The 22,721-nt window shown below is 32.2% G+C and overlaps 8 protein-coding genes and 1 pseudogene across 10 annotated transcripts; 4 read left to right on the top strand and 5 right to left on the bottom strand.

The window, feature by feature from the left end:
• The first annotated feature begins 430 nt into the window (after positions 1 to 430).
• fbxa-48 (F-box domain-containing protein) lies at positions 431 to 5,626 on the top strand. Its single transcript, NM_065129.5, has 5 exons — positions 431 to 587; positions 2,397 to 3,015; positions 3,072 to 3,277; positions 4,654 to 4,738; positions 5,331 to 5,626. The coding sequence occupies exons 1-4, from the start codon at positions 433 to 435 to the stop codon at positions 4,670 to 4,672; spliced, it is 999 nt and encodes a 332-aa protein (NP_497530.2). The 5' UTR covers positions 431 to 432; the 3' UTR covers positions 4,673 to 4,738; positions 5,331 to 5,626.
• On the bottom strand, positions 4,291 to 5,955 carry fbxa-9 (F-box domain-containing protein). Its single transcript, NM_065128.3, has 4 exons — positions 5,777 to 5,955; positions 5,285 to 5,730; positions 4,552 to 4,730; positions 4,291 to 4,506 (listed from the first exon to the last, which is right to left on the bottom strand). The coding sequence occupies exons 1-4, from the start codon at positions 5,911 to 5,913 to the stop codon at positions 4,306 to 4,308; spliced, it is 963 nt and encodes a 320-aa protein (NP_497529.2). The 5' UTR covers positions 5,914 to 5,955; the 3' UTR covers positions 4,291 to 4,305.
• A 2,511-nt stretch (positions 5,956 to 8,466) lies between these two features.
• Y54F10BM.6 (RING-type domain-containing protein) lies at positions 8,467 to 9,364 on the bottom strand (the record flags this gene model as incomplete). 2 transcript variants are annotated; one of them, NM_065127.3, is made up of 4 exons in its annotated part: positions 8,467 to 8,610; positions 8,661 to 8,906; positions 8,953 to 9,122; positions 9,173 to 9,364. In NM_065127.3, the coding sequence occupies 4 exons, from the start codon at positions 9,355 to 9,357 to the stop codon at positions 8,552 to 8,554; spliced, it is 660 nt and encodes a 219-aa protein (NP_497528.2). In that variant the 3' UTR covers positions 8,467 to 8,551. The 2 variants fall into 2 exon arrangements, with proteins under 2 accessions (NP_497528.2, NP_001379377.1); NM_001393295.1 differs by having other exon boundaries at positions 8,472 to 8,619; positions 9,173 to 9,357.
• Positions 9,365 to 11,152: 1,788 nt separating this feature from the next.
• Positions 11,153 to 12,700, top strand: fbxa-42 (F-box domain-containing protein). Its single transcript, NM_001047421.5, has 4 exons — positions 11,153 to 11,273; positions 11,381 to 11,535; positions 11,711 to 12,270; positions 12,318 to 12,700. The coding sequence occupies exons 1-4, from the start codon at positions 11,176 to 11,178 to the stop codon at positions 12,600 to 12,602; spliced, it is 1,098 nt and encodes a 365-aa protein (NP_001040886.2). The 5' UTR covers positions 11,153 to 11,175; the 3' UTR covers positions 12,603 to 12,700.
• Positions 12,701 to 13,642: 942 nt separating this feature from the next.
• fbxa-43 (F-box domain-containing protein) lies at positions 13,643 to 15,079 on the top strand. Its single transcript, NM_001381765.2, has 4 exons — positions 13,643 to 13,753; positions 13,903 to 14,057; positions 14,144 to 14,712; positions 14,759 to 15,079. Exons 1-4 carry the CDS (start codon positions 13,665 to 13,667, stop codon positions 15,050 to 15,052), a joined length of 1,107 nt encoding a protein of 368 aa, NP_001367647.1. The 5' UTR covers positions 13,643 to 13,664; the 3' UTR covers positions 15,053 to 15,079.
• Positions 15,080 to 15,358: 279 nt separating this feature from the next.
• Positions 15,359 to 16,784, bottom strand: fbxa-71 (DUF38 domain-containing protein). Its single transcript, NM_065125.4, has 3 exons — positions 16,550 to 16,784; positions 15,895 to 16,474; positions 15,359 to 15,845 (listed from the first exon to the last, which is right to left on the bottom strand). The coding sequence occupies exons 1-3, from the start codon at positions 16,600 to 16,602 to the stop codon at positions 15,657 to 15,659; spliced, it is 822 nt and encodes a 273-aa protein (NP_497526.2). The 5' UTR covers positions 16,603 to 16,784; the 3' UTR covers positions 15,359 to 15,656.
• A 1,038-nt stretch (positions 16,785 to 17,822) lies between these two features.
• On the bottom strand, positions 17,823 to 19,157 carry fbxa-73 (F-box domain-containing protein; the record flags this gene model as incomplete). Its single annotated transcript, NM_065124.3, has 3 exons — positions 17,823 to 18,026; positions 18,073 to 18,682; positions 19,069 to 19,157. The coding sequence occupies 3 exons, from the start codon at positions 19,155 to 19,157 to the stop codon at positions 17,823 to 17,825; spliced, it is 903 nt and encodes a 300-aa protein (NP_497525.3).
• Positions 19,158 to 19,616: 459 nt separating this feature from the next.
• On the bottom strand, positions 19,617 to 20,649 carry fbxa-68 (annotated as a pseudogene). Its single transcript has 3 exons — positions 20,558 to 20,649; positions 19,881 to 20,511; positions 19,617 to 19,835 (listed from the first exon to the last, which is right to left on the bottom strand). Coding segments are annotated over exons 1-3 (942 nt in total).
• Positions 20,650 to 21,157: 508 nt separating this feature from the next.
• Positions 21,158 to 22,674, top strand: fbxa-7 (F-box domain-containing protein; the record flags this gene model as incomplete). The annotated part of the gene is made up of 3 exons (NM_065122.3): positions 21,158 to 21,237; positions 21,725 to 22,355; positions 22,407 to 22,674. The coding sequence occupies 3 exons, from the start codon at positions 21,158 to 21,160 to the stop codon at positions 22,632 to 22,634; spliced, it is 939 nt and encodes a 312-aa protein (NP_497523.2). The 3' UTR covers positions 22,635 to 22,674.
• Between the last annotated feature and the right edge of the window lie 47 nt (positions 22,675 to 22,721).

Genomic DNA, 22,721 nt, shown 5'->3' with positions numbered 1-22,721 from the left:
AAATTGACCTTCTTGGAAGTTTTTGTTGACTTATAAAAGCTTCACGTCAGTTGAGAAATTGATAAGAATGTTAATTTGAACTGGAATATTCAAATGAAGAATACAAGTTTTCAGTTAACTATGAGTTTTCTGTGAAAGACTTGTGAATATTCTTTAATTATTTTAACAAACGTTTTTTTTTCAACAACGTCAGATGGCCTGCCTATTTTATGAATCATATTTGTGCATATGGAAAAGTAAGATAACATATTTGTTGAGAGACTTAGACATGTGGAGATGATCAGCTGATAAAAATTTTCTGCATTTTAGACTGTCATTGACTCAATGCAGGTGAAGTCAATGTTTGGAAACTGATTTTTTTTTTGAAATTACCGCCATAACCTTTGTCGTTCTCGTTTCCAGATTAATAAATTTTCAGCTATTTTTCCAGAGATGTGTCACAATTTCTTGAATATCGTACCTGTCTGGTTTTCAAAATTATCAATTTTCCAACACACATCCCCTCAGAATCTGAAATCAGCATCTTTGATCGATTTGCCCCTGGATGTCGCTAACCAAATTTTGGAGAAATTGGAGACATTTGATTTGTAAGATTTTTTTTAATGTCTCAAAGCCTATGGTAAATACTACAATGGCCAAATATCAAAGTTAAAAAATTCAGAAAAAATTTATAACTATTTTTTGATTTTTTTTATATATTTTTTCATTAAAGGTGGAGTAGCGTCAGTGGGGAAATTGCTTTAAAACATGCCTATGGTACCACAATGACCAAATATCATGATAAAAAAATTCAAAAAAATTTTCTAAATTTTATATGATTTTTTGAAAATTGAAAAAATCTCAGTTTTTGCCTAATTCCTATTTGAATTTCCGCCAATTGGATTATCGATGGAGCGCACTTGCACGTTTTTAAATTTATTTATTTATTTTATTGTTTGTTATTTTCCACCGATTTTTAATGTTTTCGGTGTATTTTTGCTTGGATTTTAAAGAAAAAGTAAAAATAAATGCAAATTTTCGATTAAAAAGCAAGCGTACAGGCGTAAGTCAGTGAAATTAATTAATTCAGGTTCGAGATCGTTTAAAAGCGTTACTTTTTCATTTTTACGCCTGTAATCGTGTTTTTTAATCGAAAATTTGCATTTATTTTGACTTTTTCTTTAAAATCCAAGCAAAAATACACCGAAAACATTAAAAATCGGTGGAATAAAATAAATAAATTTAAAAACGTGCAAGTGCGCTCCATCGATAATCCAATTGGCGGAAATTCAAATAGGAATTAGGCAAAAACTGAGATTTTTTCAATTTTCAAAAAATCATATAAAATTTAGAAAATTTTTTTGAATTTTTTTATTATGATATTCGGTCATTGTGACCCCATAGGCATGTTTTAAAGCAATTTCCCCACTGACGCTACTCCACCTTTAAAAAAATCAAGATAAATGCAATTGTTATTTAAAAAAAAGCAGCTGAACAAGCGTAAATCTGTAAAATTAATTTTCTTCGTTTTTTTTTTTTGAATTAAAAACAAATTGCATATATCGTGATTTTTTTTCAAAATTTCCAGCTTAAATGTTTGGTCTAGTAAACTTTTTAAAAAATTAAAAAATTGCATTATCGCAACTTTTTATCATTAAAATTTGTATAAAAACTACGAAAAACTAAACAAAAATGGAGATGCTTTTGACGGTAAAATGAAAACTGAAATTGTTAAAAATTTTCCTGTAAAATTACACTAAAACTTTGAAAATAAGGTGAAAAAGTAAAGTGAATGAATAAAAATATTTTTAAAAATTTAAGCGGTAAATCCTATTAAAATTTCGACAAAAACTGACTATTAAATTTTTCAATAAAATCATTAAAAATTTTGTAATTTTGAAAATAAATGTTTCTATGAAATTTGGTAATTTTTGTACCATAGTCATGTTTTAAAGGTAAAGTCCAGTCAAAAAAAAGTGTGAAAAAAATTTTAAACAGTTTTCTAAATTTGTATTGGTTTTTAAAAATTTTCACAATTCAAAGAAACGGCCGCCAAATGAAATTTGAATTCCCGCGCAAATGAGTAACGGCATTTTTGATTTTTTTTTTGTTTGCGTTTTCTGGCTCAAATTTTGATTTAAAACACCGTTCGTCATTTTTTCAAAAACTTTGTCGATTTTTACACAACTTGCTTTGGAGTTATCAAGTTATATTTACAGAAAAACGTGTGAAAAATTAGAGAAACGGTGTGTAATTCAAATTTGATTCGGCCGTTTCTTTGATTTTTGAAATTAAAAAAAAATATTCAAAATTTAGGAATTTTTTCAAAAATTTTTTACAGTCATAATCGGACATTAGGGTCTATTTTCTGTCATTTAAAGCAAACTTTTTCAACAATTAACATGAATTATTTACAGACTAAGATGTCGGAAAGTGTGCCGAGGTCTAAAAAACGCTGTTGATCAATTTGGAGTTCCTTTTGAAACAATCACTACATACTTGTATGATGATAGCTTAACTTTGATTTTGGACGGATTTAAAATTAGTTATACTTATGCAGAGAAGAGTCGTACAACTACTCTCGTTTATAAAGATCAAAACAAGCAAATTAAAGGTGCTGAAACAGCATTCAAGGATATGAAAATAGTATTGAAGAAAGTATCAAAATTAATCATATGTAATTGGACAAGTGGTGAAAATAAGACAATAATCAAATCTTTTATTGATTTTTTGAAACCAGAAGAATGTTTTCATGTGAAAGAGTTAGCATTTTACAAATTCTCAATCGATGATATCACATATCTTTTATCAAATTTTGATTCTCAAAAGATGGAAACAATTATATTGAATGGAGCTGTTCAATTGGATCAGTTTGAACAAATAACTCTTCTATATCAATGGAAATGTGCGAAAAACTTTGAAATTTGGTATTCCAGACTTGACAGTAAATTTATTTTGCATTTTTCTCATTTTCAATGCTTCACTATCTACAAAATGTTCAACTTTTCCACAGAAACTGCAGTTGAAATTCGAGATGTAAGTTGTATGTATACACGAATTGTAGTGTTTTTAATTTAATAATATTTTTGCAGAATCTCATGAGAAAAAGTGAATTTCAAAGATGCCGGATATATTTTAAAAAACTCAAATTGAATCCAATCGAAATTGCAAAAGTATTTAAACCGGACTATACTGGCGGAAACGAGTTCAAATTGAAATATTCAAATGATAACACCAAATTCGTAGTTCAATACGCGGAAGTTGATTCCAGATGTTCTGAATTTTTTGTAGAAAAATTGTATGAATTTTTTTAAAAAAGAAACTAAACCCTAATGACCTATTATGAGTGTAAATAAGATTTAAAAATTTTCTAAATTTTTTTATGATTTTTTAAAAAATTTTCAAAAATCAGAGAAACGTCATTTTTGCCATTTTTCCGGCTATAATTACCGGTTTTTTCTCCCATATTTGATTTACAACACTATTTTTCAACTTTCAATTTTTTCGGGGAAGAGAACTTGGTAACCCGAAAGAAATAGGTGGAAATTTCAAAATTGGCCAAAAAATCGACAATCTAATTTTTTTTTCGAAAAATGGTTTAAAAAATTGACAAGCGGTGTTTATAATCAGATATAGAAGAAAAATCAAGAAAAAGTGACGTCACTAATTTGCGCGGGAACTCTCAAACTCAATCATAAAATTGTGAAAAAAATTTTTAAACTTTTTTCACAGTTATATTCGGTTGCTAGGGTATATATTTTAGTCATTTAGAAGCGAAATTGTTTTGACTTGACTCTGCTCCACCTTCGAAATAAGAATAGCTTGTTACATTTGTTACTTTTACATTTTTCTGTACTTATTGCACTTTATTTTGAGTTTTGATATTATAAATGCATTTGACTTTTTTGTAACTGATGCGGTTCTGAAGTTACATTAGTTGTCGTCAGACGAACCCATTTAAAGCATAGGTGTGCAGGAAATTTGCAGATTTTGCAGAATTTGCTAAACACGTCAAAAGTTTGACAATACTATATCATTTACTATATATAAAGCGCTTATTCTGTGTGTCCATAGTTTGTAGTCAATGTAGTCTTTGTAGTCTGTGAAGTTTTGGCTTCAGTGGGGATAGTGAGTTGGGGTTAGTGTAGGGATATAGTCGGGGTACTGTAGTGGTACAATAGTGGTACGGTAGGAATACTGTAGGGTTACGGTAGTTTCAGAAAAATAAGTTTTCAGCCCCAGAAGTCGGGGGATTCCAAATTTCCCGCTGAAAATATGTGTCAAACAATGTTTCATGTTTTACAGTTCAAAATCTATTCCAGATTTTTATTCGGAAATAGAACACATAAAATGACTATTTAAAATGAAAATGTGAAACGTATTGTTACGGTTTGAATATTCAAATTGATGTTCATCTCGACCAGAAACATCCGGTTGGAACACTTTTTTCAATTCGAAAAGCGTTATTGAATTTATTGTATCAAATAATATGCAGCAGTACTGAAATGAACGTCTTCTCAAAAGATCCTGAAATCAAAATACGAATAAAATATAAAAACAAGTAAAACTCACATCTCTAATTTTAACTGCATATTCTATTGAGAAATTTTCCAATTTAATTTTGAATTTATTGAAATGAAAAAGTTGTTCAATTTTTATTTCCGCCTCTTTCAGCGGAAGATGCCAACTTTGAAATGTTTTTGCACTTCTCCACTGATCCAAGCAATCAAGCCGTTCCAATTGATTAAATTCTTTAAAGGTGGGGTAGATTTAATTTTTTTTGTTTTAAATGACAGAACATATACCCTAATTCCGAATATGGCTTCAAAATTTTTTTAGATGCACCATAACTGGTTAGATGTACCAAAACTGATCTAATGCACCATAACTGGTTAAACTTTCAGGAAATTTTTCAAAAATCATGAGGGACGTCACTTTTGATATTTTTGCGTTTTCTGGCTCAATTTCTTCTATATTTGATTTAAAACACTTTTTTTTTCAATTTTTCAGACGCTCGCTTTTCTGTAAATAAAGCTAGATAAAATATAGAAAATTGGCCTAAAAATCGAACAATTAGTACTATAGTTTTCATAAACTTTATCGGATAAGGTGTTTGAAAATTTGATTAAAAAATACAGAGTTCTTCAAAAAAAAAATGACGTCACGCGTTTGCGCGGGAGTTCAATTTAATTCGACCGTTTTTTTTTGGAAAATTGAGAGGATTTAGAGCATTTTTTTTTTAAAATTTTATACAGTCATATTCCGTCATTAGGGTCTATTTCCTGCCATTTGAAGCGAAAAATACCTTTAATTCTCCATAGTATAATATCATCCAATTTCTGAGCATCTAGGTACCGAAGAATAGACTGAACATCACGGGAAAGTAAGCCGCCAAGTTCGATACTTCTCACGTGAATACATTTCTTAGCTTTCAAGACGTTTATAAATGATGTGATGAAGATTTTTATATCTGGGACGTAATTTGCAAAATATAATCTTGAAACATGCTTCAATAATAATCCCAAATCATTGGCGGCAATGTCCATGTAGGATCCTTTTTCAAGTATCTTTATTTTTTTATTGAAAGACACTTTTGCACCACCAGTTGTTGTTTTAGTGTATTCAATGCAACTTTCGTTTAGTTTTATGAAAACTTTGTTTCCATTGCAAATTATTCTGATTTCATCCAAATGAATTCTAAATTTATCGACGGCGGCTCGCAAACATTGGCAAACTTTACGCAAGACCAGTCTGGAAAGCATTCATAAAAAATAAATTTAGAATAAGTAAAACTCACAAATCCACAGGCTCCAGCTTTTCAAAAACTTGGTTCACAATATCCAGAGGCATTGCGAGCAACTTTGGGGTGTTCCGACGACTTTTTGATAAACAAGACAGCCACTTGGATGGAATGAAATCAAATTGACCAACCATTTTTGAAACTGTCCAGAAAATTTAGAATTTTGCAGAAAATCTGGAGTTCAAAAATTTGAAAGAATTGAGAATTGAGAGCTCAAAGTCTTAAAAGTTTTATTTTTCTCGAAAAAAACTTAAAAATATGTAAAAGACAGATTGTTCAAGATTAAAATAACATTTTCAGAAAAAATCGCTGATAAAAAATTTACAAAAATTTTCATAAATTCTGAAAAAAATTAAAATTTTTTTTATGATTTTTAAATGTTTCCAACGACCGAATTATGTTTGAATTTCCATCCTGATTAGTTTTTATTAATTTTAACATGATTATCGATTTTTTGGCCAAATTTGACTTCTTACTATCATTATAATTACTAGTAATTACAAAAACGTGAACGTATAAAAACAAATAAAATATTTTCACACAAAAAACTTGAAAAATTAAAAGAAAAAATGTGCACAACTACCCGCGGGTTTGTTGTTCTTCTTTGAATATTTTATCACATTGACGTCTTTTGTTAACTCGAAAAAATTGATAAGAATGTATATTTAAGAGCAGAACTGATAACGCCTTGCTACTTCTTAAATTAATATTGATTCAATACATTTTATTTTATTTTCTTCGCAATATTTATTTTCCCGATAATAAATTTAATAATTTCAGATAAAATTTCAACTATGTCTTGTTTCAATCGAGATTTGCTCCATCTCCCTTTGGATGTCGCTAATCTAGTTTTGGAGAAGTTTGAGCCCATTGAGCTTTTTTTTAAATTATGCATTCAAATCAGGGGTTAGGCGGCAACGATTTTTTCCGGCAAAATGGCAAATTGCCGGTATTGAAATTTCCGGGAAATTGGCAAACCGGCAAACAGCCGGAATTAAAAATTTCTGGCAAATCGGCAAATTGTCGGAATTAAAAATTTACGGAAAATCGGCAAATCGACAAATTGCCGGAATTGAAATATTCTGGCAAATCGGCAACTCGCCGGAATTAGGGTTTGCGGCAAGTCGGCAAATTGCCGGGATTGAAAATTATCGGCAAATTGCCAAACATTATTGGCAAATTGTGGTTTTCAACCTTTTTTTTTTCGAAATTTCAAAATATCAATGCCAATCTGAAAAATTGTACGCATCCTATGGAAAATTGGCAAACCGGCAAACTGACAAATTGTGGCAATTGCCGCCCACCCCTGATTTGAATGTATTGGCTTTGCAAAAAAAATTTGAAATACTTATTTACAGACTAATCTTTCGTAAAGTTTGTCAAAGTTTGAGAACTGCCGTTGATAATTTCGGTATAAATTTCAATAGTATCACATGCGAATTTTGGGAAGACTCAATTTCTATCAAACTAGACGATATAAAAATCGTTTACTCTGGAGATAGTATACCTGCATTTTTAAGAGTAGACAAATTTACCATAGGAGCAAACTTTGTGGAAAAAGCACTTACGGATTTGGAGATTGTACTGAAACATGTCTCGTGGTTGACGCTTGAAGTTTATGGAAAAACTGCTGTGAATTTTATCAAGAGCTTGAGAAACACAACAGTTTTACACGTGAAAGCAATATCACTTAAAAAGTTCAAATTCGATGACGTGCTCAAAATCCTGCAGTATTTTGATTCTCAATTTCTGGAGAATATTTATTTGGGAAGTACAGTCAGAGTAAACCAATTCGAACGGATCACTCTATTGGATCAATGGAAAAACGCGAAAAAAATCGATTTTTCCCGTTATGGGGCTCCAATCGAACATCTATTCCACCTGGAAGAATTTGAAATTTCACTCGAAAATTTTTCAATAGAAGATGCAATTAATATCAGAGATGTGAGTTTATATTTTAAGGGTATATTTTTTACGATGAATTTATTGCAGAATCTATTGAAAAGAAGTACATTCCAGAAGTGTGAAATTCATTTTGGAGGTGGAAATCGGGATGAAATTGGAAAAGTTTTTAAACCAGACTACTTGCCTTACGATGATATGTATCATTTATTTGAATTCCAGTATTCATATGAAAACAGCATTTTTGAGATCAAATGTGAAGGAGGCTTTAATTTTATCATCAAAAGGTGTTAAATTAAAAATAATTCTGAAAAATAAAACGTACAAAAATCGAACGATTTTCTTTTTTTTATATGTTCTTGAAGTTATAAAGATGTTTATTTTTTTCCATATTCGTTCAAAGTTCTAGAAAAGGTATTCAATATTCAGGAAAAACGTATTAAAGGTAGAGTAGCGCCAGTGGGGAAATTGTTAAAAACCACTCCATTGGTTCCAAAATGACCAAATACGATGATAAAACGTTTAAAAAATGTTCTGAAAATGTTTCATTAACTGTCAAAAAGTGGCAATTACTCAGTTTTAGCCACTCATAATTTTGGAAGTCGACCAAAAAACATTTTTTTTTCGACATTTTTTATGTTTTAAATTTGTTTTAATGATTTGTATTAAAACATAGTAGGGGTCGAAACATTCGACATTTCTTTAAATTTCCTAAAAAGCCTTTATTTTTCAAATTTTTGGCAATTTGCCAAAAAACTTTGACCGGAAATTATGAAAAATCTAAAACTTATTGGAGTCTTTTATTATGATAAATCCCCACTGGCGTTACTCCGCCTTTAACTTAAAAATCAAAAAAAAATTAAAATAATTCTACTCCTTCAACAAATCCCGAATTGCATAGTTGATTGGCACATGGGGTTTCCAGTTTTCTGCAACAACTAATATCAATAAATATCACCGCGTTTTTTTTTTATTTTACCAGTTATTCCGCCAGATCTTCCTTCACAGGTTAGACATACCACTCGTTTTTTCTGAGTGAAATCACTTTCGACACAAGCTTCACATGATGTATGTCCGCAAGTCGAGTAGACTCGTGGAGTTCTGGAAACATCTTGGCTACTGTATTTCTTGCGACAAGTCTGGCATTTCCACAGGTTTACTGTGATCAGCGAGGAACATAGAATAATGAGCAGGTGATTTTCGGAAAAGAAGGGCAGTGGGTGTACTGAAAATTTGAAAATTTTGAAAAATAATGACACTTGCAGACTTACTGGTATTACAAAAATGTGTCCTTGTGCAAAATGGACAAATAACCATTCCATCTTTCTGCTCAGCAAATATTTCGATACATGACCCACAATAAGTATGTCCACAGTTCATAACTCGCGGAGCCATGTCTCCAGTGCTCCAATACTGAGCAAGACAGATCCCACACTTGGGTCTGAAAAACTTGAAAGTTTAATCACAAAAATTTGAAACAGAAAAGCCTACCCTTCAAGCCATTCCACAACCTGCTGCAAATGGTAAACTACCGGTTTCCCTAAGTGTGTTGAGCTAAGGTATCGAATAAAAACAGAGTCCGCAAATGTTGAAAAAAGAACCAGTGTACAAAAAAATATACTGAAAAGAATATACGCCCCCAGAAGAAAATATAAGCCCACTTGGATGGTAGTCATTGTGAAATGAAGACAACATTTCTTCGCTAGCGAGGGGCCTCATCATTATCGACTGGTTAATTTCGGCATTATTGATTGGTTTGTTGGGAAATTGGATCGATGAGCGCAAAGAGCTGTGACGTCACACTCATTAGAAACGACGAAAGGACCTTTGACCGACATACTGGTGGAGTAGATTCGAAAATAAATAAAAGACATGAAGCAATTTTGACGGCAGGCAAATTTGATTGCATGCAAATGTATGTCAAAAAAATGTGTTCAAAAAGTTGAAAAGAAAGGTAAAAGAATAATTAAAATTATCTTGTTCAGGTTTCTCCCTCACAGCTCACTCAGCTAATTCTGTCATTTCTTGCTTATTAAAACTCGAAAATATCTTGATCGTTCCTGGAATTACTGCCAGAAGTACCCGTTTACAGCCCGTGAACACTTCAACATTTACTTTTTTGTGAGAAATATGATATCAGCTGACTTAAGTGCTATTGTGAAGATCTTTAAAGTTAGGAATATACTTCGAAATTTATTGTTTGTAGTTGTACGAGAACTCGTACTCTTCTATCTCTTCTTTCATCTTCCGTTCCCCATATGATTCATATCAGCAATATTTGATCTTGCTTTTATCACAATACCTTTTTGTTTTGCCCCCGACATTCCTACAGTTTTTCCGCCCCTTTTCTTATGTATTTATAGCAGCCCATGTGGACTGCATTTGATCTTTCTACAATAAAGGTGGCTGCCTGACCTAAAACTATTCTTTCTTGCAATTACCCATGCACCGAAACACCATTTTTCCCCCATTTTGAAATGTATTCAGATTTTCAGAAACGTTCCAAAATGACCAAAATTGTCAACTTGGAGATCTGTAGAGTTAGGAATATATTTCACAACTTATTTTTTTGTAGTGAAATATATGAACAAAAAATTGCGCTCATATATGAGGAATACACTTGAACAAGATATTGCTAATACTTTGTTATATATTGGTCCACTAACTTATTATTTTACTTTTCATTTTAACTTTTGAACACATTTTTTATGTCTGATCCGAGGTTTATCTAACTTTTTTTTTGGATTATCTGTGCAGAAATATAAAAAATATATAATTTTAGAAGCAATTCCCTATTCACTAAAACTGTTAAAGGTGGAGTAGCGCCAGTGGGGAAATTGCTTTAAAACATGCCTATGGTACCACAATGACCAAATATCATAGTAAAAAAATTTAAAAAATTTTCTAAATTTTATATGATTTTTTGAAAATCGAAAAAATCTCGAATTGCATCAAATTCCGATTTGAATTACCGCCAATAGTTCGATATTCGATGGAGCGCGCTTGCATTATTTTAACTTTTATTTATTAATTTTTCTTATTTTTGATTGATTTTTCATGTTTTTCTGAGTAATTTTACTGGAAATTTAATGAAAAATTCAAGATAAATGTAAATTGTTCACTAAAAATCAGTGAAAACAGAGAATCAGTGAAACTTTAGCGCTCGTTTTTTAATAAAAAATTTACATTTATCTTGAATTTTTCATTAAATTTCCAGTAAAATTACTCAAAAAAACATGAAAAATCAATCAAAAATAAGAAAAATTGATAAATAAAAGTTAAAATAATGCAAGCGCGCTCCATCGAACATCGAACTATTGGCGGTAATTCAAATAGAAATTTGATGCAATTTGAGATTTTTTCAATTTTCAAAAAATCATATAAAATTTAGAAAATTTTTTAAATTTTTTTTACTATTATATTTGCTCATTGTGGTACCATAGGCATGTTTTAAAGCAATTAAATGCCATCAGATTTTCAGAAAAGTTCCAAAAATGGGTGGTATTCTTTCAAAGACACAATCGGCAAATTTGTCTGATATGCCTATGACAATCGCCTACAAAGTGTTGGAAAAAATGGATCCCACGGATCAGTGAGTTTTATGGGAATAATTTCAAAAGCATTAAAATTACAAAGTGCTCTGAGTATTCAGAAATTTTAAATTTATACCGACTTCCTAAAATTGGTTATATTTTACAGATTAACGGCTCGCAAAGTGTCACGAAGTGTAAGGACAGCCATCGATAAAATCGGAATCCGTTTTAATAAAATTACTTTAAAATTGGAAAAAGGTCAGATCAGCATGGAGTTGGATGTAGACAAGCCGTACGGAAAATGTATTCAATACAGAGACGGTATGAACAGTTTTTTTAAAATTAGGTGCTGATGCACAAGCATTGTCGGTTTTTGACCACGCTTTTATAATTTTAAAATTACTAAAAGATTGCTGATTTATATAAAGTATTCGAGTTACTTCGGTGTGGATGTCTTAAATTTAAAAAAAATGGAAGACCAATTTTTATATTACAGGAATAATAATTCCAATCGTCAAATCTTTATTGACCGGACGTGAACTTGATGATGAAACATATGTGATTTCTAGCTGTGGACGAAGTACGAAAATTGAAAAAGAATTCTTCGTGCACACAGCGTGTAGAGATTTGAAGATACTACTAAAGCACGCTTCATGCATCGAATTTGACGTCATTGCGTATAAAGTGCCGATATTCAATATATGTATTTGCAGCAATGACATCTATTTTGTTGAGAGTTTCGCTCCATTATTAGAATGTTTTCACATAAAAGAAGTATGCTTTATCAGTTTCAACTCAGAATATGTCTATAAGATACTACCAAATTTTGATGCTACAACACTGAAAAGCATTGAACTTTGTCCACCAAATAACTTTGGACTTTGGATTGAAAAGATCGCTCAACTGGATCAATGGAAAAATATAGAAGAGTTCAAACTCCGATTGCATGAGCCATTTAACAGTGATATGTTCGTCTATTTGTTACACCTTCAAAGTTTTACAATTGAGCAACCATATGACAGCTTTCCAATACAAAATGTGGTTCAAATTAGAGATGTAAGTGAAACATGCAGTTTTTGGTTAATTAATCAACTAATTTGCAGGATATCATGAGAAGAAGTACATTTCAAAGTTGCACTATAAAAGTTGGCACTAATAATATGAACCCGAGTGATACGATTAATATAGCAAAAGTATTCAAACCGGAATATGCTGGTGGCGATGAATTTGAAATCAAATATTCACTTGATGACGACAAGTTTATGATCGAATGTCAGAAGATACAATTGAATAATTGGAATTATTACTGTTTTTCTGTGAGAAAATTGAGTTCTCATGATATTCTTTACATCAAAAATAATTTTGATTTTGTTTTCATTGAACCGTGAGCTTTAAAAGAATGTAGCTTCAAGATTTGTCAAACATTCGGCTTTTTACATGTTATACATTTTGATTTTTTTTTTTCGTAATAAATAATTATTTGTGAGTTACAATATTGACTTCACAGTTTTACGCGAATGCTTCGCAGTTTGCACAAAAATTTTTAAATTTTTTAATCTGAAATCGTTAGATAAACTAGGGGTCTGATATTTGGTCTAAAAAATGAAAAGAAAGGTAAAAGAAAAAAATAATTTGCCCACAAAATATTGATCACAATCCGTTACTTTAACTGAAAAATTCACTGAAATAATCATTATTTGAATCACCGCCATTATCGCGGAAATCGGTGCAAGCGCGCTCCATTGAGAAGCGCAACGCGCCGACCGCGTTGAACTTCCAAATTAATTGCAATTTAATTCCTAAATTTTTATGGATTACTTCGTAGTTTTTTGAGAATTTCCCAACCGCGTTTGGTTGTCCAATTCAATTAATTTCACTGATTTCTGAGGAAGACACTTGAACAAGATGTTGCTAATCGGTTGACCAAGTTTTCCCATCAACCAAAACGCCTTTTTTTCACGTAGCATTCGAATAAATGTTTTTCTTACTGTCAGAAGTACCCGTTTACGGCCCGTGACCACTTCAACATTTGCTTTTTTGTGAGAACTATGCTATCAGCTGACTTAAGTGCTATTGTGGAGATCTGTAGAGTTAGGAATATATTTCAAAACTTTTTTTTTTGTAGTGAAATATATGAACAAAAAATGGCCAGATTTCAAAATGTTTACGCCTACGTATATCTGAGGAAGACACTTGAACAAGATATTGCTAATACTTTGTTACCCACATTTATATTAGTCCACTGGCTTAGTCTTTTTCCTCTCATTTCAATTTTTTGAACACATTTTTTTGGTCAGATCCCATGATTTTCTAACGATTTCAGATTTGAAAATTTAGTTTTTTCCGTGCAGAAAAATAATGTTCTTGCAACTACCCATGCACCGAAACACCATTTTCTCCCAATTTTTAAATGTATTCAGATTTTCAGAAAAGTTTGAAAAATGGGTGGTATGTTTTCAAAGTCACAATCTTCAACTTTTCTCGATATGCCTATGAGAATTGCCCACCTAGTTTTGGAAAAAATGGATCCCATGGATCAGTGAGTTTTAGGAGAATAATTTTAAAAGCATTAAAATTATAAAGTGTTCTATTTTATATTCTGAAACCTTAAATTTGTTCAGACTTCCTAAAATTGATTATATTTAACAAAAATTTGTTTCATATAATTAAGAAACTGTTTTTTTACAGATTATCGGCTCGTAAAGCATGCCAAAAATTGAAGACAGCCGTCGATGAAGTCGGAATCCGTTTTAATAAAATTACTATAAAACTGGAAAAAGATCTGATCAGAGTGGAGTTGGATGTAGACAAACCGTACGGAAAATGTATTCAATACAGAGACGGTATGAATAGAAAAATATTTCTTACTAATTTCGAAAGATTACTAAAAACGATTCAAACGATTTCAGAAAACATTATTTTGTTACAGAATCAACACTAAACAGGATCGTCAAAAATTTATGGAACGGACAGCAAGTTGATCCAGAAACAATTGGTACGATTGTGATCTTTAGCAGTGGACGAAGAACAAGAATAGAAAAAGAAAACTTTGTGCAAACAGTGTGTAGAGATTTGAAGATACTACTGAAGCATGCAGAAAGCGTTGAAATTCACAGTAATCAGGCCCGGCGCGAGTGGCGCTCATATCGAAATGACTACATTGACAGACATTTTACTACTGAACTCGCGAAATTAGAAGAATGTTTTCACATAAAAGAAATATGCCTAATCTCATTCTGGGAAGAATATGTCTTAAGGATGCTTTCATTATTTGATGCTACAACACTGCAAAGTATTGCATTTTGTGAAAATCCAGACCTTTCATTTGATAAGATCATCCAGCTGGATCAATGGAAGAATATAAAAGAGTTCAAACTTCGAAGGAGGGATGGTTGGTTTGACAGTAATATGCTCGCCTATTTGGTAGACCTTCAAAGTTTCACAATTGAGCAAACATGGCTCAGCTTTCCAATTCAATGTGTAGTTCAAATTAGAGATGTAAGTGAAAATGCAGATTTTAGTTAATTAATCAACTAATTCGCAGGATGTCATGAGAAGGAGTACATTTCAAAGTTGCACTGTACAATTTGGTTTACATTATACGGAGCGGATTGATTTTATTGAAATAGCAAAAGTATTCAAACCGGAATATGCAGGTGGCAATGAATTTGAAATTGTATATTCAAACGATGACGACAAGTTTATGATTAAATGTCAGAAGTTCCTATCCAATGATTGGTGGGATGGTTTCTGTTTTTGTGTGAAAAGATTGAGTTCTGACGATTTTCTTCACATCAAAAATTATTTTGATTCTATTTTCATTGAACCTGCTCTGTAAAAAACCGACTTTTTTACGTAATAAAATATTTTTGTGAGTTACAATGTTAAACTGTACAGTTTTACGCAAATTCTCCGCAGTTGTGACCAAATTTTTATTAAAGTGATTAGGTCTCAAACAGAAATGTTGTGACAAAAACGGAGATTTTTTCAAATTTCAAAAAGTTGAATAAAGTCAAATAAATTTCTTTTCTTCACTTGTGTTTTTTGAGAATTTGCTCAAACGTGCCAAGCTAATAAATGAAATCGTGCTTGAAAATTCTAGATGATTCGAAAAACCAAAAGAAATCAATGGAATTCGGAAAAATTTTCTGGAAAATTTTTATTTTACGAAATAAAACTATACGCACAAATTTTTTTAATTGTATTAAACAATATATCCAACGAGGAAGGGGATGTTGCAAAAAAAATTTCGGCCAAAGAATCGAATTTCTCCTAAAAAAAACATTTTTTTTGTTATTTTTCGATTCGAAAAACAACAAAAAAAGCCTTGGTACTCATTTACACCAGATACATTTAAAATGTAGCCCTAAAGCTGTTTTTTTGTAATGGCAAAATAATTATAAGAATCGCATTTTATGAGCAATAAAAAAAACAAAAATGTTTCACAATCTTTCCACAGAAAACAAATTCTCGTCAATCGAAACCTCGAATTTTCCATTTTTGTTTGAATATTCCATTTCGAATGTTTCACCACCAACATAGTCCAGTTTGAATAGTTTTGCTATTTCGACAGGGCCTGATTCTTTGAAATTTATCCCACAACTTTGAAATGTGCTTCTTCTCAAAAGATCCTCAAAAAATCCTAATTTAATTTAAAAATTAAGGCATAGTATAACTTACATCTCTGACTTTAACTGCATTCTGCACCGAGAATTTATCAAAATCTATGCCAAAGACTTCAAAGTGGAAGAAGAGTTCAATTTGTTCATTGTCAAACAAATGGTCTTCGATACAAAATCTTTTTGTTTTCTTCCACTGCTCAAGAGAAGCTATCCGTTGAAATTGGTCGATGGAGCTTATGTACCACAACTCTATGTCTTCCAGTGCATCGAAACATGGGAGTATATCAAAAAGATCATTGAATGCGAATCTTAGAAGTGTTACTTTCTTCGCGGGAAGACCATTTTCCGATTTCAAAAGATCAATAAAAGATTTGTTGCTATCTTCTGTATCGTTGTTGAAAAAATAGCTTGATGCATGTTTCAGTACTATCTTCAAGTCTTTGAGTGCAAGTTCCACAAAGTTTCCATCTTCATGTTGCCTTTTGTGTACTAAATGTTCATCGTATGATACCGTCGTACCACCATTCTCATCATCATCATATCTGATGGTGTGTCCGTCCATATCCAATTCGATGAAACCGTCCTTCATTTGATACATAATTCTATCAAAACATATTTCAGTTTTATCGACGGATCTTCTGGAATTTTTTAATTCAATATTATATTTAAGTAACCAAAGTTTATATAGGTGGTATAAATTTCAAATATCTCACCGATTAACGTACTCCAATTGTTTCATAACTAGGTGAGAGACATCACGAGGCATGTTGAACAAGAATGGGAACAGTTTGAAATGAAATGTAGAAAACAAAACGCAATGCACTGAATTTATAGCGAATTTTAAGATTAGCAAAGTCTATTCCATAGCATTAGGCCGAAACATTCTCAAAGTTACGTTGTGTGTTTGTCTTTTCTGCCCACAAAATGAGGGGCTCGCACGAAAAAAAAGGGTTTCAAAATCGTTTCCTTACTCTTATGCGAGACCTAATTTTTTTAAAATTTTTTTATAGAGCAAAAGGTCTTTCAGTAAATATTTGTCAGCACACGTCAACTGACAAAAAGCAAGAACAAACACTGTGTGAAGCAATATGATAAAAAGCTAAACTTAAAATAGCTTGCTATTTCTTAATCTGTTAAAAACATGACTGCCATTTTATTTTTGGCACATTTGAGTTTTTTTAAATACTCTTTGCACAACTTTGAAAACTTTCCGATGTGCAGTTGTTCACAGCGGCCGACAATTTCCGAGTTTGACCACTCACTATACAGTCGCGACAGAACGATCGCTCCGCCAATTTTGCATGCGGCAAAGGGGCGTGGTTTAGTTGGAGGCGGAGCGTCTACGCAAGCCTGCGGCACACTTTTTTTCGCTTTTATCGTGCGGTAATTTGCAGTTGATTTTATTCGTTTTCTGTCCGAAATTTCACGATTTCGCTCGATTTTGTAGGGAAAATGTGAAGAGAAAGCGATTTTTTAACGTTTTGCATCGTATTTTACAGAAAAACAGACAAACGAAACATTTTTTCGAGTAAAAACTGTGAAAACTTGAATATTTCTCATTTAAAAAATAGTTGAAGACTTTTTCATCCGAAAAAACGAACAAAATCGAGCGAAATCGTAAAATTTCGAACAGAAAACGAATAAAATTAACTGCAAATTACCACACGAAAAAAGCGAGAAAAAAAGCGTGCCGCAGGCTTGCGTGGACGCCCCGCCTCCCACTAAACCACGCCCCTTTGCCGCATGCAAAATTGGCGGAGCGATCGTTCTGTCGCGACTGTACTCAATCATATAATTTTATGATGAGTGGCTACACTCGGAAAATGTCGGCCGCCGTGAAAACCAAAGTTGCCGGACGTCCTGCTTGCAAACGTGCGTCTGCTTATAGTTCGTAGTCTGTGACGTCACAGTTCACAGAAAAATCAGTATTAGCATTGACTGTTTTATTGAAAACGAATTATACATAAGTAAGCAGCTTTCTTAAAATTAACTTCTTTCGATGCAGCAATGAACCCAAGGTCTGCTCGTTGTTCCGTAGCTAATCACAAAGATGTTGTTATCGCTCAAATACTCAACTCTATGGTTATTGCCTCCATCATATTCTGGTTTGAAAACTTTCAAAAATTCGTCTGGATCGCTATCGTAAAGTGTTATTGTACATTTCCGGAATGTACTTCTTTTCAATAGATTCTGTTTTTAAAAAAACGTTCACAATTTTATATTACATGGAACTTACATCTCTAATACTAATCACTTTCTCAATTGAAATACCATGTTCTTCAATTTCAAACTGCTCAAAATGAAAGAACTGTTCGATTGGCAACGGATCGCTGATCACATGATCTGCCCAGCACTTTAAGGTTCTTGAATTCTTCCATTGCTCCAAATGAGTAATCCGTTCGAATTGTTCAGATCGGTAAACTATGAACAGATCAATATTCTTGAGCACTTTGGTCTTGCAGCGAGAAAGAATTGCAAGACACTTATCGATGGTGATACAATTGAGTTTAATTGATTCCACGTGAATAAATGAGTCTTTCAAAATATCAACGAGTAGTTTTACATTATCTCCCAAATTGTAGAGCTCTAGGATAGAAGCATGCTTAAAGATAACTGCCAAATCCTTGATCGATCTTTCTTTATATTGTTCTCCTTCGATTCTCTTTTTTTGTCCATTATGATGCACAGTTGTCCCACCATCTTCTGTCTCATGGTAATTGACTCTCATGTCATCAAATAATAGAGATACTATTCCAGGGTAAAGGTGCCACACAACTTTATTAAAATTCATTTCGATTCTGTCTACGGCGAATTTCAAACCTAGACATACTTTGCGGGATCTCATTCTGGAAAATGTCAAAAATTATTCAAACTTGACTTATATTGTTTAGGAGTTGTAGTCGGAATTTTTATTGCTTTCTCAGACTAGAAACTGTTTGAAAACACCTTCTCAACAGAAAGTTATGGCGGCTCAAAAAATGAAGCTTAACTTTTTGAAATTTACGTAGATTTAAGATCAAATCCTAAATTGAGATAAAATTCAAAAAAAAGTTTCAAACCTCTGCCACATTGACAAGTCGGTCAAATTTCAAACTTCAACTAATTTTTGGTCATTTTCTGAGCCGCCTAATTTTTTTTGAGAAGTTTTCAAGAAGCATCATAAGAAAATCTGGTGATTTTTGACAATTCTAATAAAGCAATAAAAATTGAAACAAACTGCAAAACAACTCACAAATCCAGAGGCTCCAATTTTTCCAAAATTTGCTCTGCGATTGTGTGAGGCATATGAAGAAAGGTTGCTAGCACTTTTTCACGGGACATGTTTAAAAATCTGAAAATCCGAATAGATAAGAAAATTTCGCAAGGGTTTCAAAAAATCAACAATTTTCGGTAGTACAAATAAACGATTTTCCAAAAACAATTTTTTATCAGATAAAAAACATTATTACTCTCGTTGAAAAAGCTAGAACAAAGCAAACAAATCTTGAAAAATGAAACAATATGTGACATCAAAAAAATTGTGTTTTGTTATCAGTTACCTCTTCCAGGACTGTTTCATTTTTTGGGGCAAACAACTCTCTTACTGATAACATATTTGATAAATTACAGAATTTTCTATCTGTTCATGGAACTTCAATCTGTTACTGAATACTTATATATTGTCCAGAAAATGAATTTGAAATAAAGTTTCAGTTGGCATTTCTTTGTGTATAAATCAATAAATTCGTTTATTTTCATCATCGACATACAATTAGCATGGTATTAAATTTTAAACCTTTGTTAAAATTGCAGCCTCTCCACAGAAAATATGAGAGAATCACGATCAGCATCCACATAAATTTCAAATTCGTCGTTACCGCTAGACCATTGTATTGTTCCACGAAATGTGTGGCTTGTAAAGTTCGGTTTGAATACTCTTATAATTTCGCATGTGTCATAATTCCCTCCTTCAAAAACATCAATACGGCATTTCTGGAACGCACTTCTTTTCATCAAGTCCTGCAAATTAACTGATAAGTTGAATTACAAATATAACTTACATACATCTCTAATTAGAATTGCACTTTCTACTGAAAAGTTGGCGATTGCTATATTGAAACTTTGAAAATGAAAAAAGATTTCAATTTTTGCAATGGGAAAACCTAGTTGACGGTCAGTAGGTCCCATTTCGAAGTGTTTAGCATTTTTCCATTGATCTAGCTCAGCAATCCGTTCGAATTGGTCATCCGAGTAAGTATAAGTCAACTCGATTTCTTCGAGCACTTGTGGGTCAAAATAAGACAGAATAGAAATAAGATCGTCGAAGTTGTTTTTCCAAAGTGATATTTTTCTAACTTTAATGTATTCCTCTGATCCCAATAAGTCCAGGAAAAGTGTGATAATGTCGTAATCATCAGAAGTTCAGATAAATAAATTCAGTTTTGAAACTTGCTTCCACGCTATTGTTAAATCCTTAAATGCTATTTCCATAAAGTTCTCTCCTCCGATTAGCTCTTCTCGTTCATCGTGTCTAACTTGTGTACCGCTACTACCTGCATCAGTGTAGCGGATCGATATACCGTTCAAATTAATGTCAAATGCGTTATCCGACATGTAACATGTAACATAGTCAAAGCGAATTGCAAACTTATCGATAGCGGTTCTCAAACTTCGACAAACCTTACGCGATCTTAGTCTGCAATGATTATTTCAGTGACTATTTGGTAATCTGAACCACTCACCGATCCATGGGCTCCAACTTTTCCAGAACTAGGTCAGCAACATCCAGAGGCAAATCGAGAAGGGATGCTTGTAGTTTTGTAAGAACAGACATATTTGGTTGGTAACGCTTAAAATAGAAAAATTCAAAATTTGTTCTAAAAATTGGCAAGAATCAATATAAGGAAGTAGAAATTCCTTATCAGTTAGTGTCTCTTATAATACCCTCGTGTTTCCGAACTAAAAAAATCAGGGTTTTGCTGAAACTCGCTGAAAGTTTCTAGCTTTTTTTCCAAAACTTCTAACAACTTGTTTAGAGTTTACATGAATTTTTGAAAGTTTCCAGAACTTTCAAAAAGTTTAAAAAATGCCCAGAACTAAATTTTATAACTATAAAACTCTAAAATTCTTGAAAATACCTTTTAATTTAATGACTAGCAAGTCGTTATCACTTTTTGCATAAACATGTTAACATCAAAAAGTATTGGGAAGGTTTGATGTGCAATTCATAAGGACTTGCTACGTCTTAAATTGATGTAGATTCTTGATTTTTTCACTTTCATTTTTGAACACTTTTAGATGACGTTTTCCAGATTTTGACTGTACAATTTTTAAACCGGAAAATGTCTGTATCGCCCACATTTCTAAATTTGCCTATCACCATTTCTGCCCAGGTTTTGGAAAAGGTGGAGCCTGTTGATCTGTAAGTGTTATTTATATTTACAAATTTTCAGTTAAACGACAAGTTCTGTTTAAACAATGTTGTCTATCACATGGAGTAACAAAATTTGAGACTTTGCCTTTTTGTACCCAAAATGTGCCAAAACTACCAAATTTTAAAATGAAAATTTCTCAAAAAAAAGATATGGCCTCTCAAAGTTTCGGAAAAAAAAGGTGCACAAATATTATGCAATTTACAATTAATGTGTATTAAAAAATTCTAATCAAATAAAAATTAAGTTCCAATCGCTGCGACACTGAAAAGTTGCAAAAATTTAAGATTTTAGCTACAAAAATATACCAGTTTTTCTAATACTTTAAGCGGCCATAACTTTGTTTTGAAAAATTTTCAGAATGCCTCATTACAAAATTTGGCAGTTTTGGACCAATCTCGCCCTAAAAAGCAAAGTCCCAAATTTCGGTACTCCACCTTTAAGCCACAGAATCATCAAATTAATTTTTTATTCCAGACTGGCCTGCCGTAAAGTGTGCCGTTGCTTGAGAGCATCTATAGATAGAATTGGAATTCATTTTGATAGCATATGTTTTTATTTAGAAGATAAAGACGTCACAATATATTTCGACGAAATAGCAGTCAACTATACTAGTGCAGAAAATCGCGATGTCCGCGGAAAATATAAGATGATCATCAGAGCAACTAATTTCACAGAAAGAGCATTCAAGGATTTGGGAACTGCATTGAAACATGCCCGAAAATTTTATTCTGAGAAAGGATTTATTGACCAAGCTGCCTGGGCTACTCAATTTATAGACGGCGCCTTGAAAGGAAATGCATGTGTGTTTGTCGAGAAGCTGGAACTTCACAAGCTCTTGTTTAGTGAGATCCATTCAATCTTACCATATTTTGATGCACAATCACTAAGAAAAGTTCAATTGTGGGAAACTGATGTATGGGGCCAAGACCCGAACGCAGAGGAGAATTTCGAACGGATTACACAGATGGAACAGTGGCAAAATGTAAAAACACTTGGTTTCCAAGGCACCGCGTTTAAGTTTTCAATTGAGACTCTTTTTCATTTTGAAAGCCTTTCTGTTGAATTTGATTTTTTCACAGAGGAAAATGCAATCAAAATTAGAGATGTAAGTCGATTTTCAGCTTTTTCAGTTCAAATATATTACATTATATTTCAGGATCTCATGAAAAGAGATACATTTCGAAGATGCGAGGTCTGGTTTAATTCTAGTTGGTTCTCAACGGCACAAACATTTGATCCGGACGGATATCATGGCCATGAATATGACATAGATTATTCAAATGATGATGGCGACGACTTTTCAATTCGCTGTAAACGAGTTGAATTTTACGATGGAGACGAGGAGGATTTGAATCCATATGAGCTCATTATTGAAAAATTTTAATGTCAATATTTGTTAATTTTTCAAAAATAAATATAACCGGCTTGATTCAAAATCCTAAAACTATAATATTAAAACATTATTTTTTCG

This window comes from Caenorhabditis elegans, chromosome III (assembly GCF_000002985.6).
Source record: "Caenorhabditis elegans chromosome III".
In the NCBI taxonomy this organism is placed as follows: domain Eukaryota; kingdom Metazoa; phylum Nematoda; class Chromadorea; order Rhabditida; family Rhabditidae; genus Caenorhabditis; species Caenorhabditis elegans.
This window is presented reverse-complemented; position numbering and strand designations above follow the sequence as displayed.

What these genes read in the sequence shown, in the direction of transcription:
- fbxa-9 (NM_065128.3), bottom strand. Translation starts at nt 5,913, where the DNA reads ATGGTTGGTCAATTTGATTTCATTCCATCCAAGTGGCTGTCTTGTTTA. An exon ending in AAGCTGGAGCCTGTGGATTT is followed by an intron (nt 5,731 to 5,776) that starts GTGAGTTTTACT and finishes AATGCTTTCCAG; the next exon opens with ACTGGTCTTGCGTAAAGTTT. An exon ending in TATACTATGGAGAATTAAAG is followed by an intron (nt 4,731 to 5,284) that starts GTATTTTTCGCT and finishes CCACCTTTAAAG; the next exon opens with AATTTAATCAATTGGAACGG.
- fbxa-42 (NM_001047421.5), top strand. Translation starts at nt 11,176, where the DNA reads ATGGGTGGTATTCTTTCAAAGACACAATCGGCAAATTTGTCTGATATG. An exon ending in AAAATGGATCCCACGGATCA is followed by an intron (nt 11,274 to 11,380) that starts GTGAGTTTTATG and finishes TATATTTTACAG; the next exon opens with ATTAACGGCTCGCAAAGTGT. An exon ending in ATGTATTCAATACAGAGACG is followed by an intron (nt 11,536 to 11,710) that starts GTATGAACAGTT and finishes TTTATATTACAG; the next exon opens with GAATAATAATTCCAATCGTC.
- fbxa-48 (NM_065129.5), top strand. Translation starts at nt 433, where the DNA reads ATGTGTCACAATTTCTTGAATATCGTACCTGTCTGGTTTTCAAAATTA. An exon ending in AAATTGGAGACATTTGATTT is followed by an intron (nt 588 to 2,396) that starts GTAAGATTTTTT and finishes AATTATTTACAG; the next exon opens with ACTAAGATGTCGGAAAGTGT. An exon ending in CTGCAGTTGAAATTCGAGAT is followed by an intron (nt 3,016 to 3,071) that starts GTAAGTTGTATG and finishes ATATTTTTGCAG; the next exon opens with AATCTCATGAGAAAAAGTGA.
- fbxa-71 (NM_065125.4), bottom strand. Translation starts at nt 16,602, where the DNA reads ATGCCTCGTGATGTCTCTCACCTAGTTATGAAACAATTGGAGTACGTT. An exon ending in CAATTGGAGTACGTTAATCG is followed by an intron (nt 16,475 to 16,549) that starts GTGAGATATTTG and finishes AAAAAATTCCAG; the next exon opens with AAGATCCGTCGATAAAACTG. An exon ending in ATGCAGTTAAAGTCAGAGAT is followed by an intron (nt 15,846 to 15,894) that starts GTAAGTTATACT and finishes GGATTTTTTGAG; the next exon opens with GATCTTTTGAGAAGAAGCAC.
- fbxa-43 (NM_001381765.2), top strand. Translation starts at nt 13,665, where the DNA reads ATGTTTTCAAAGTCACAATCTTCAACTTTTCTCGATATGCCTATGAGA. An exon ending in AAAATGGATCCCATGGATCA is followed by an intron (nt 13,754 to 13,902) that starts GTGAGTTTTAGG and finishes GTTTTTTTACAG; the next exon opens with ATTATCGGCTCGTAAAGCAT. An exon ending in ATGTATTCAATACAGAGACG is followed by an intron (nt 14,058 to 14,143) that starts GTATGAATAGAA and finishes ATTTTGTTACAG; the next exon opens with AATCAACACTAAACAGGATC.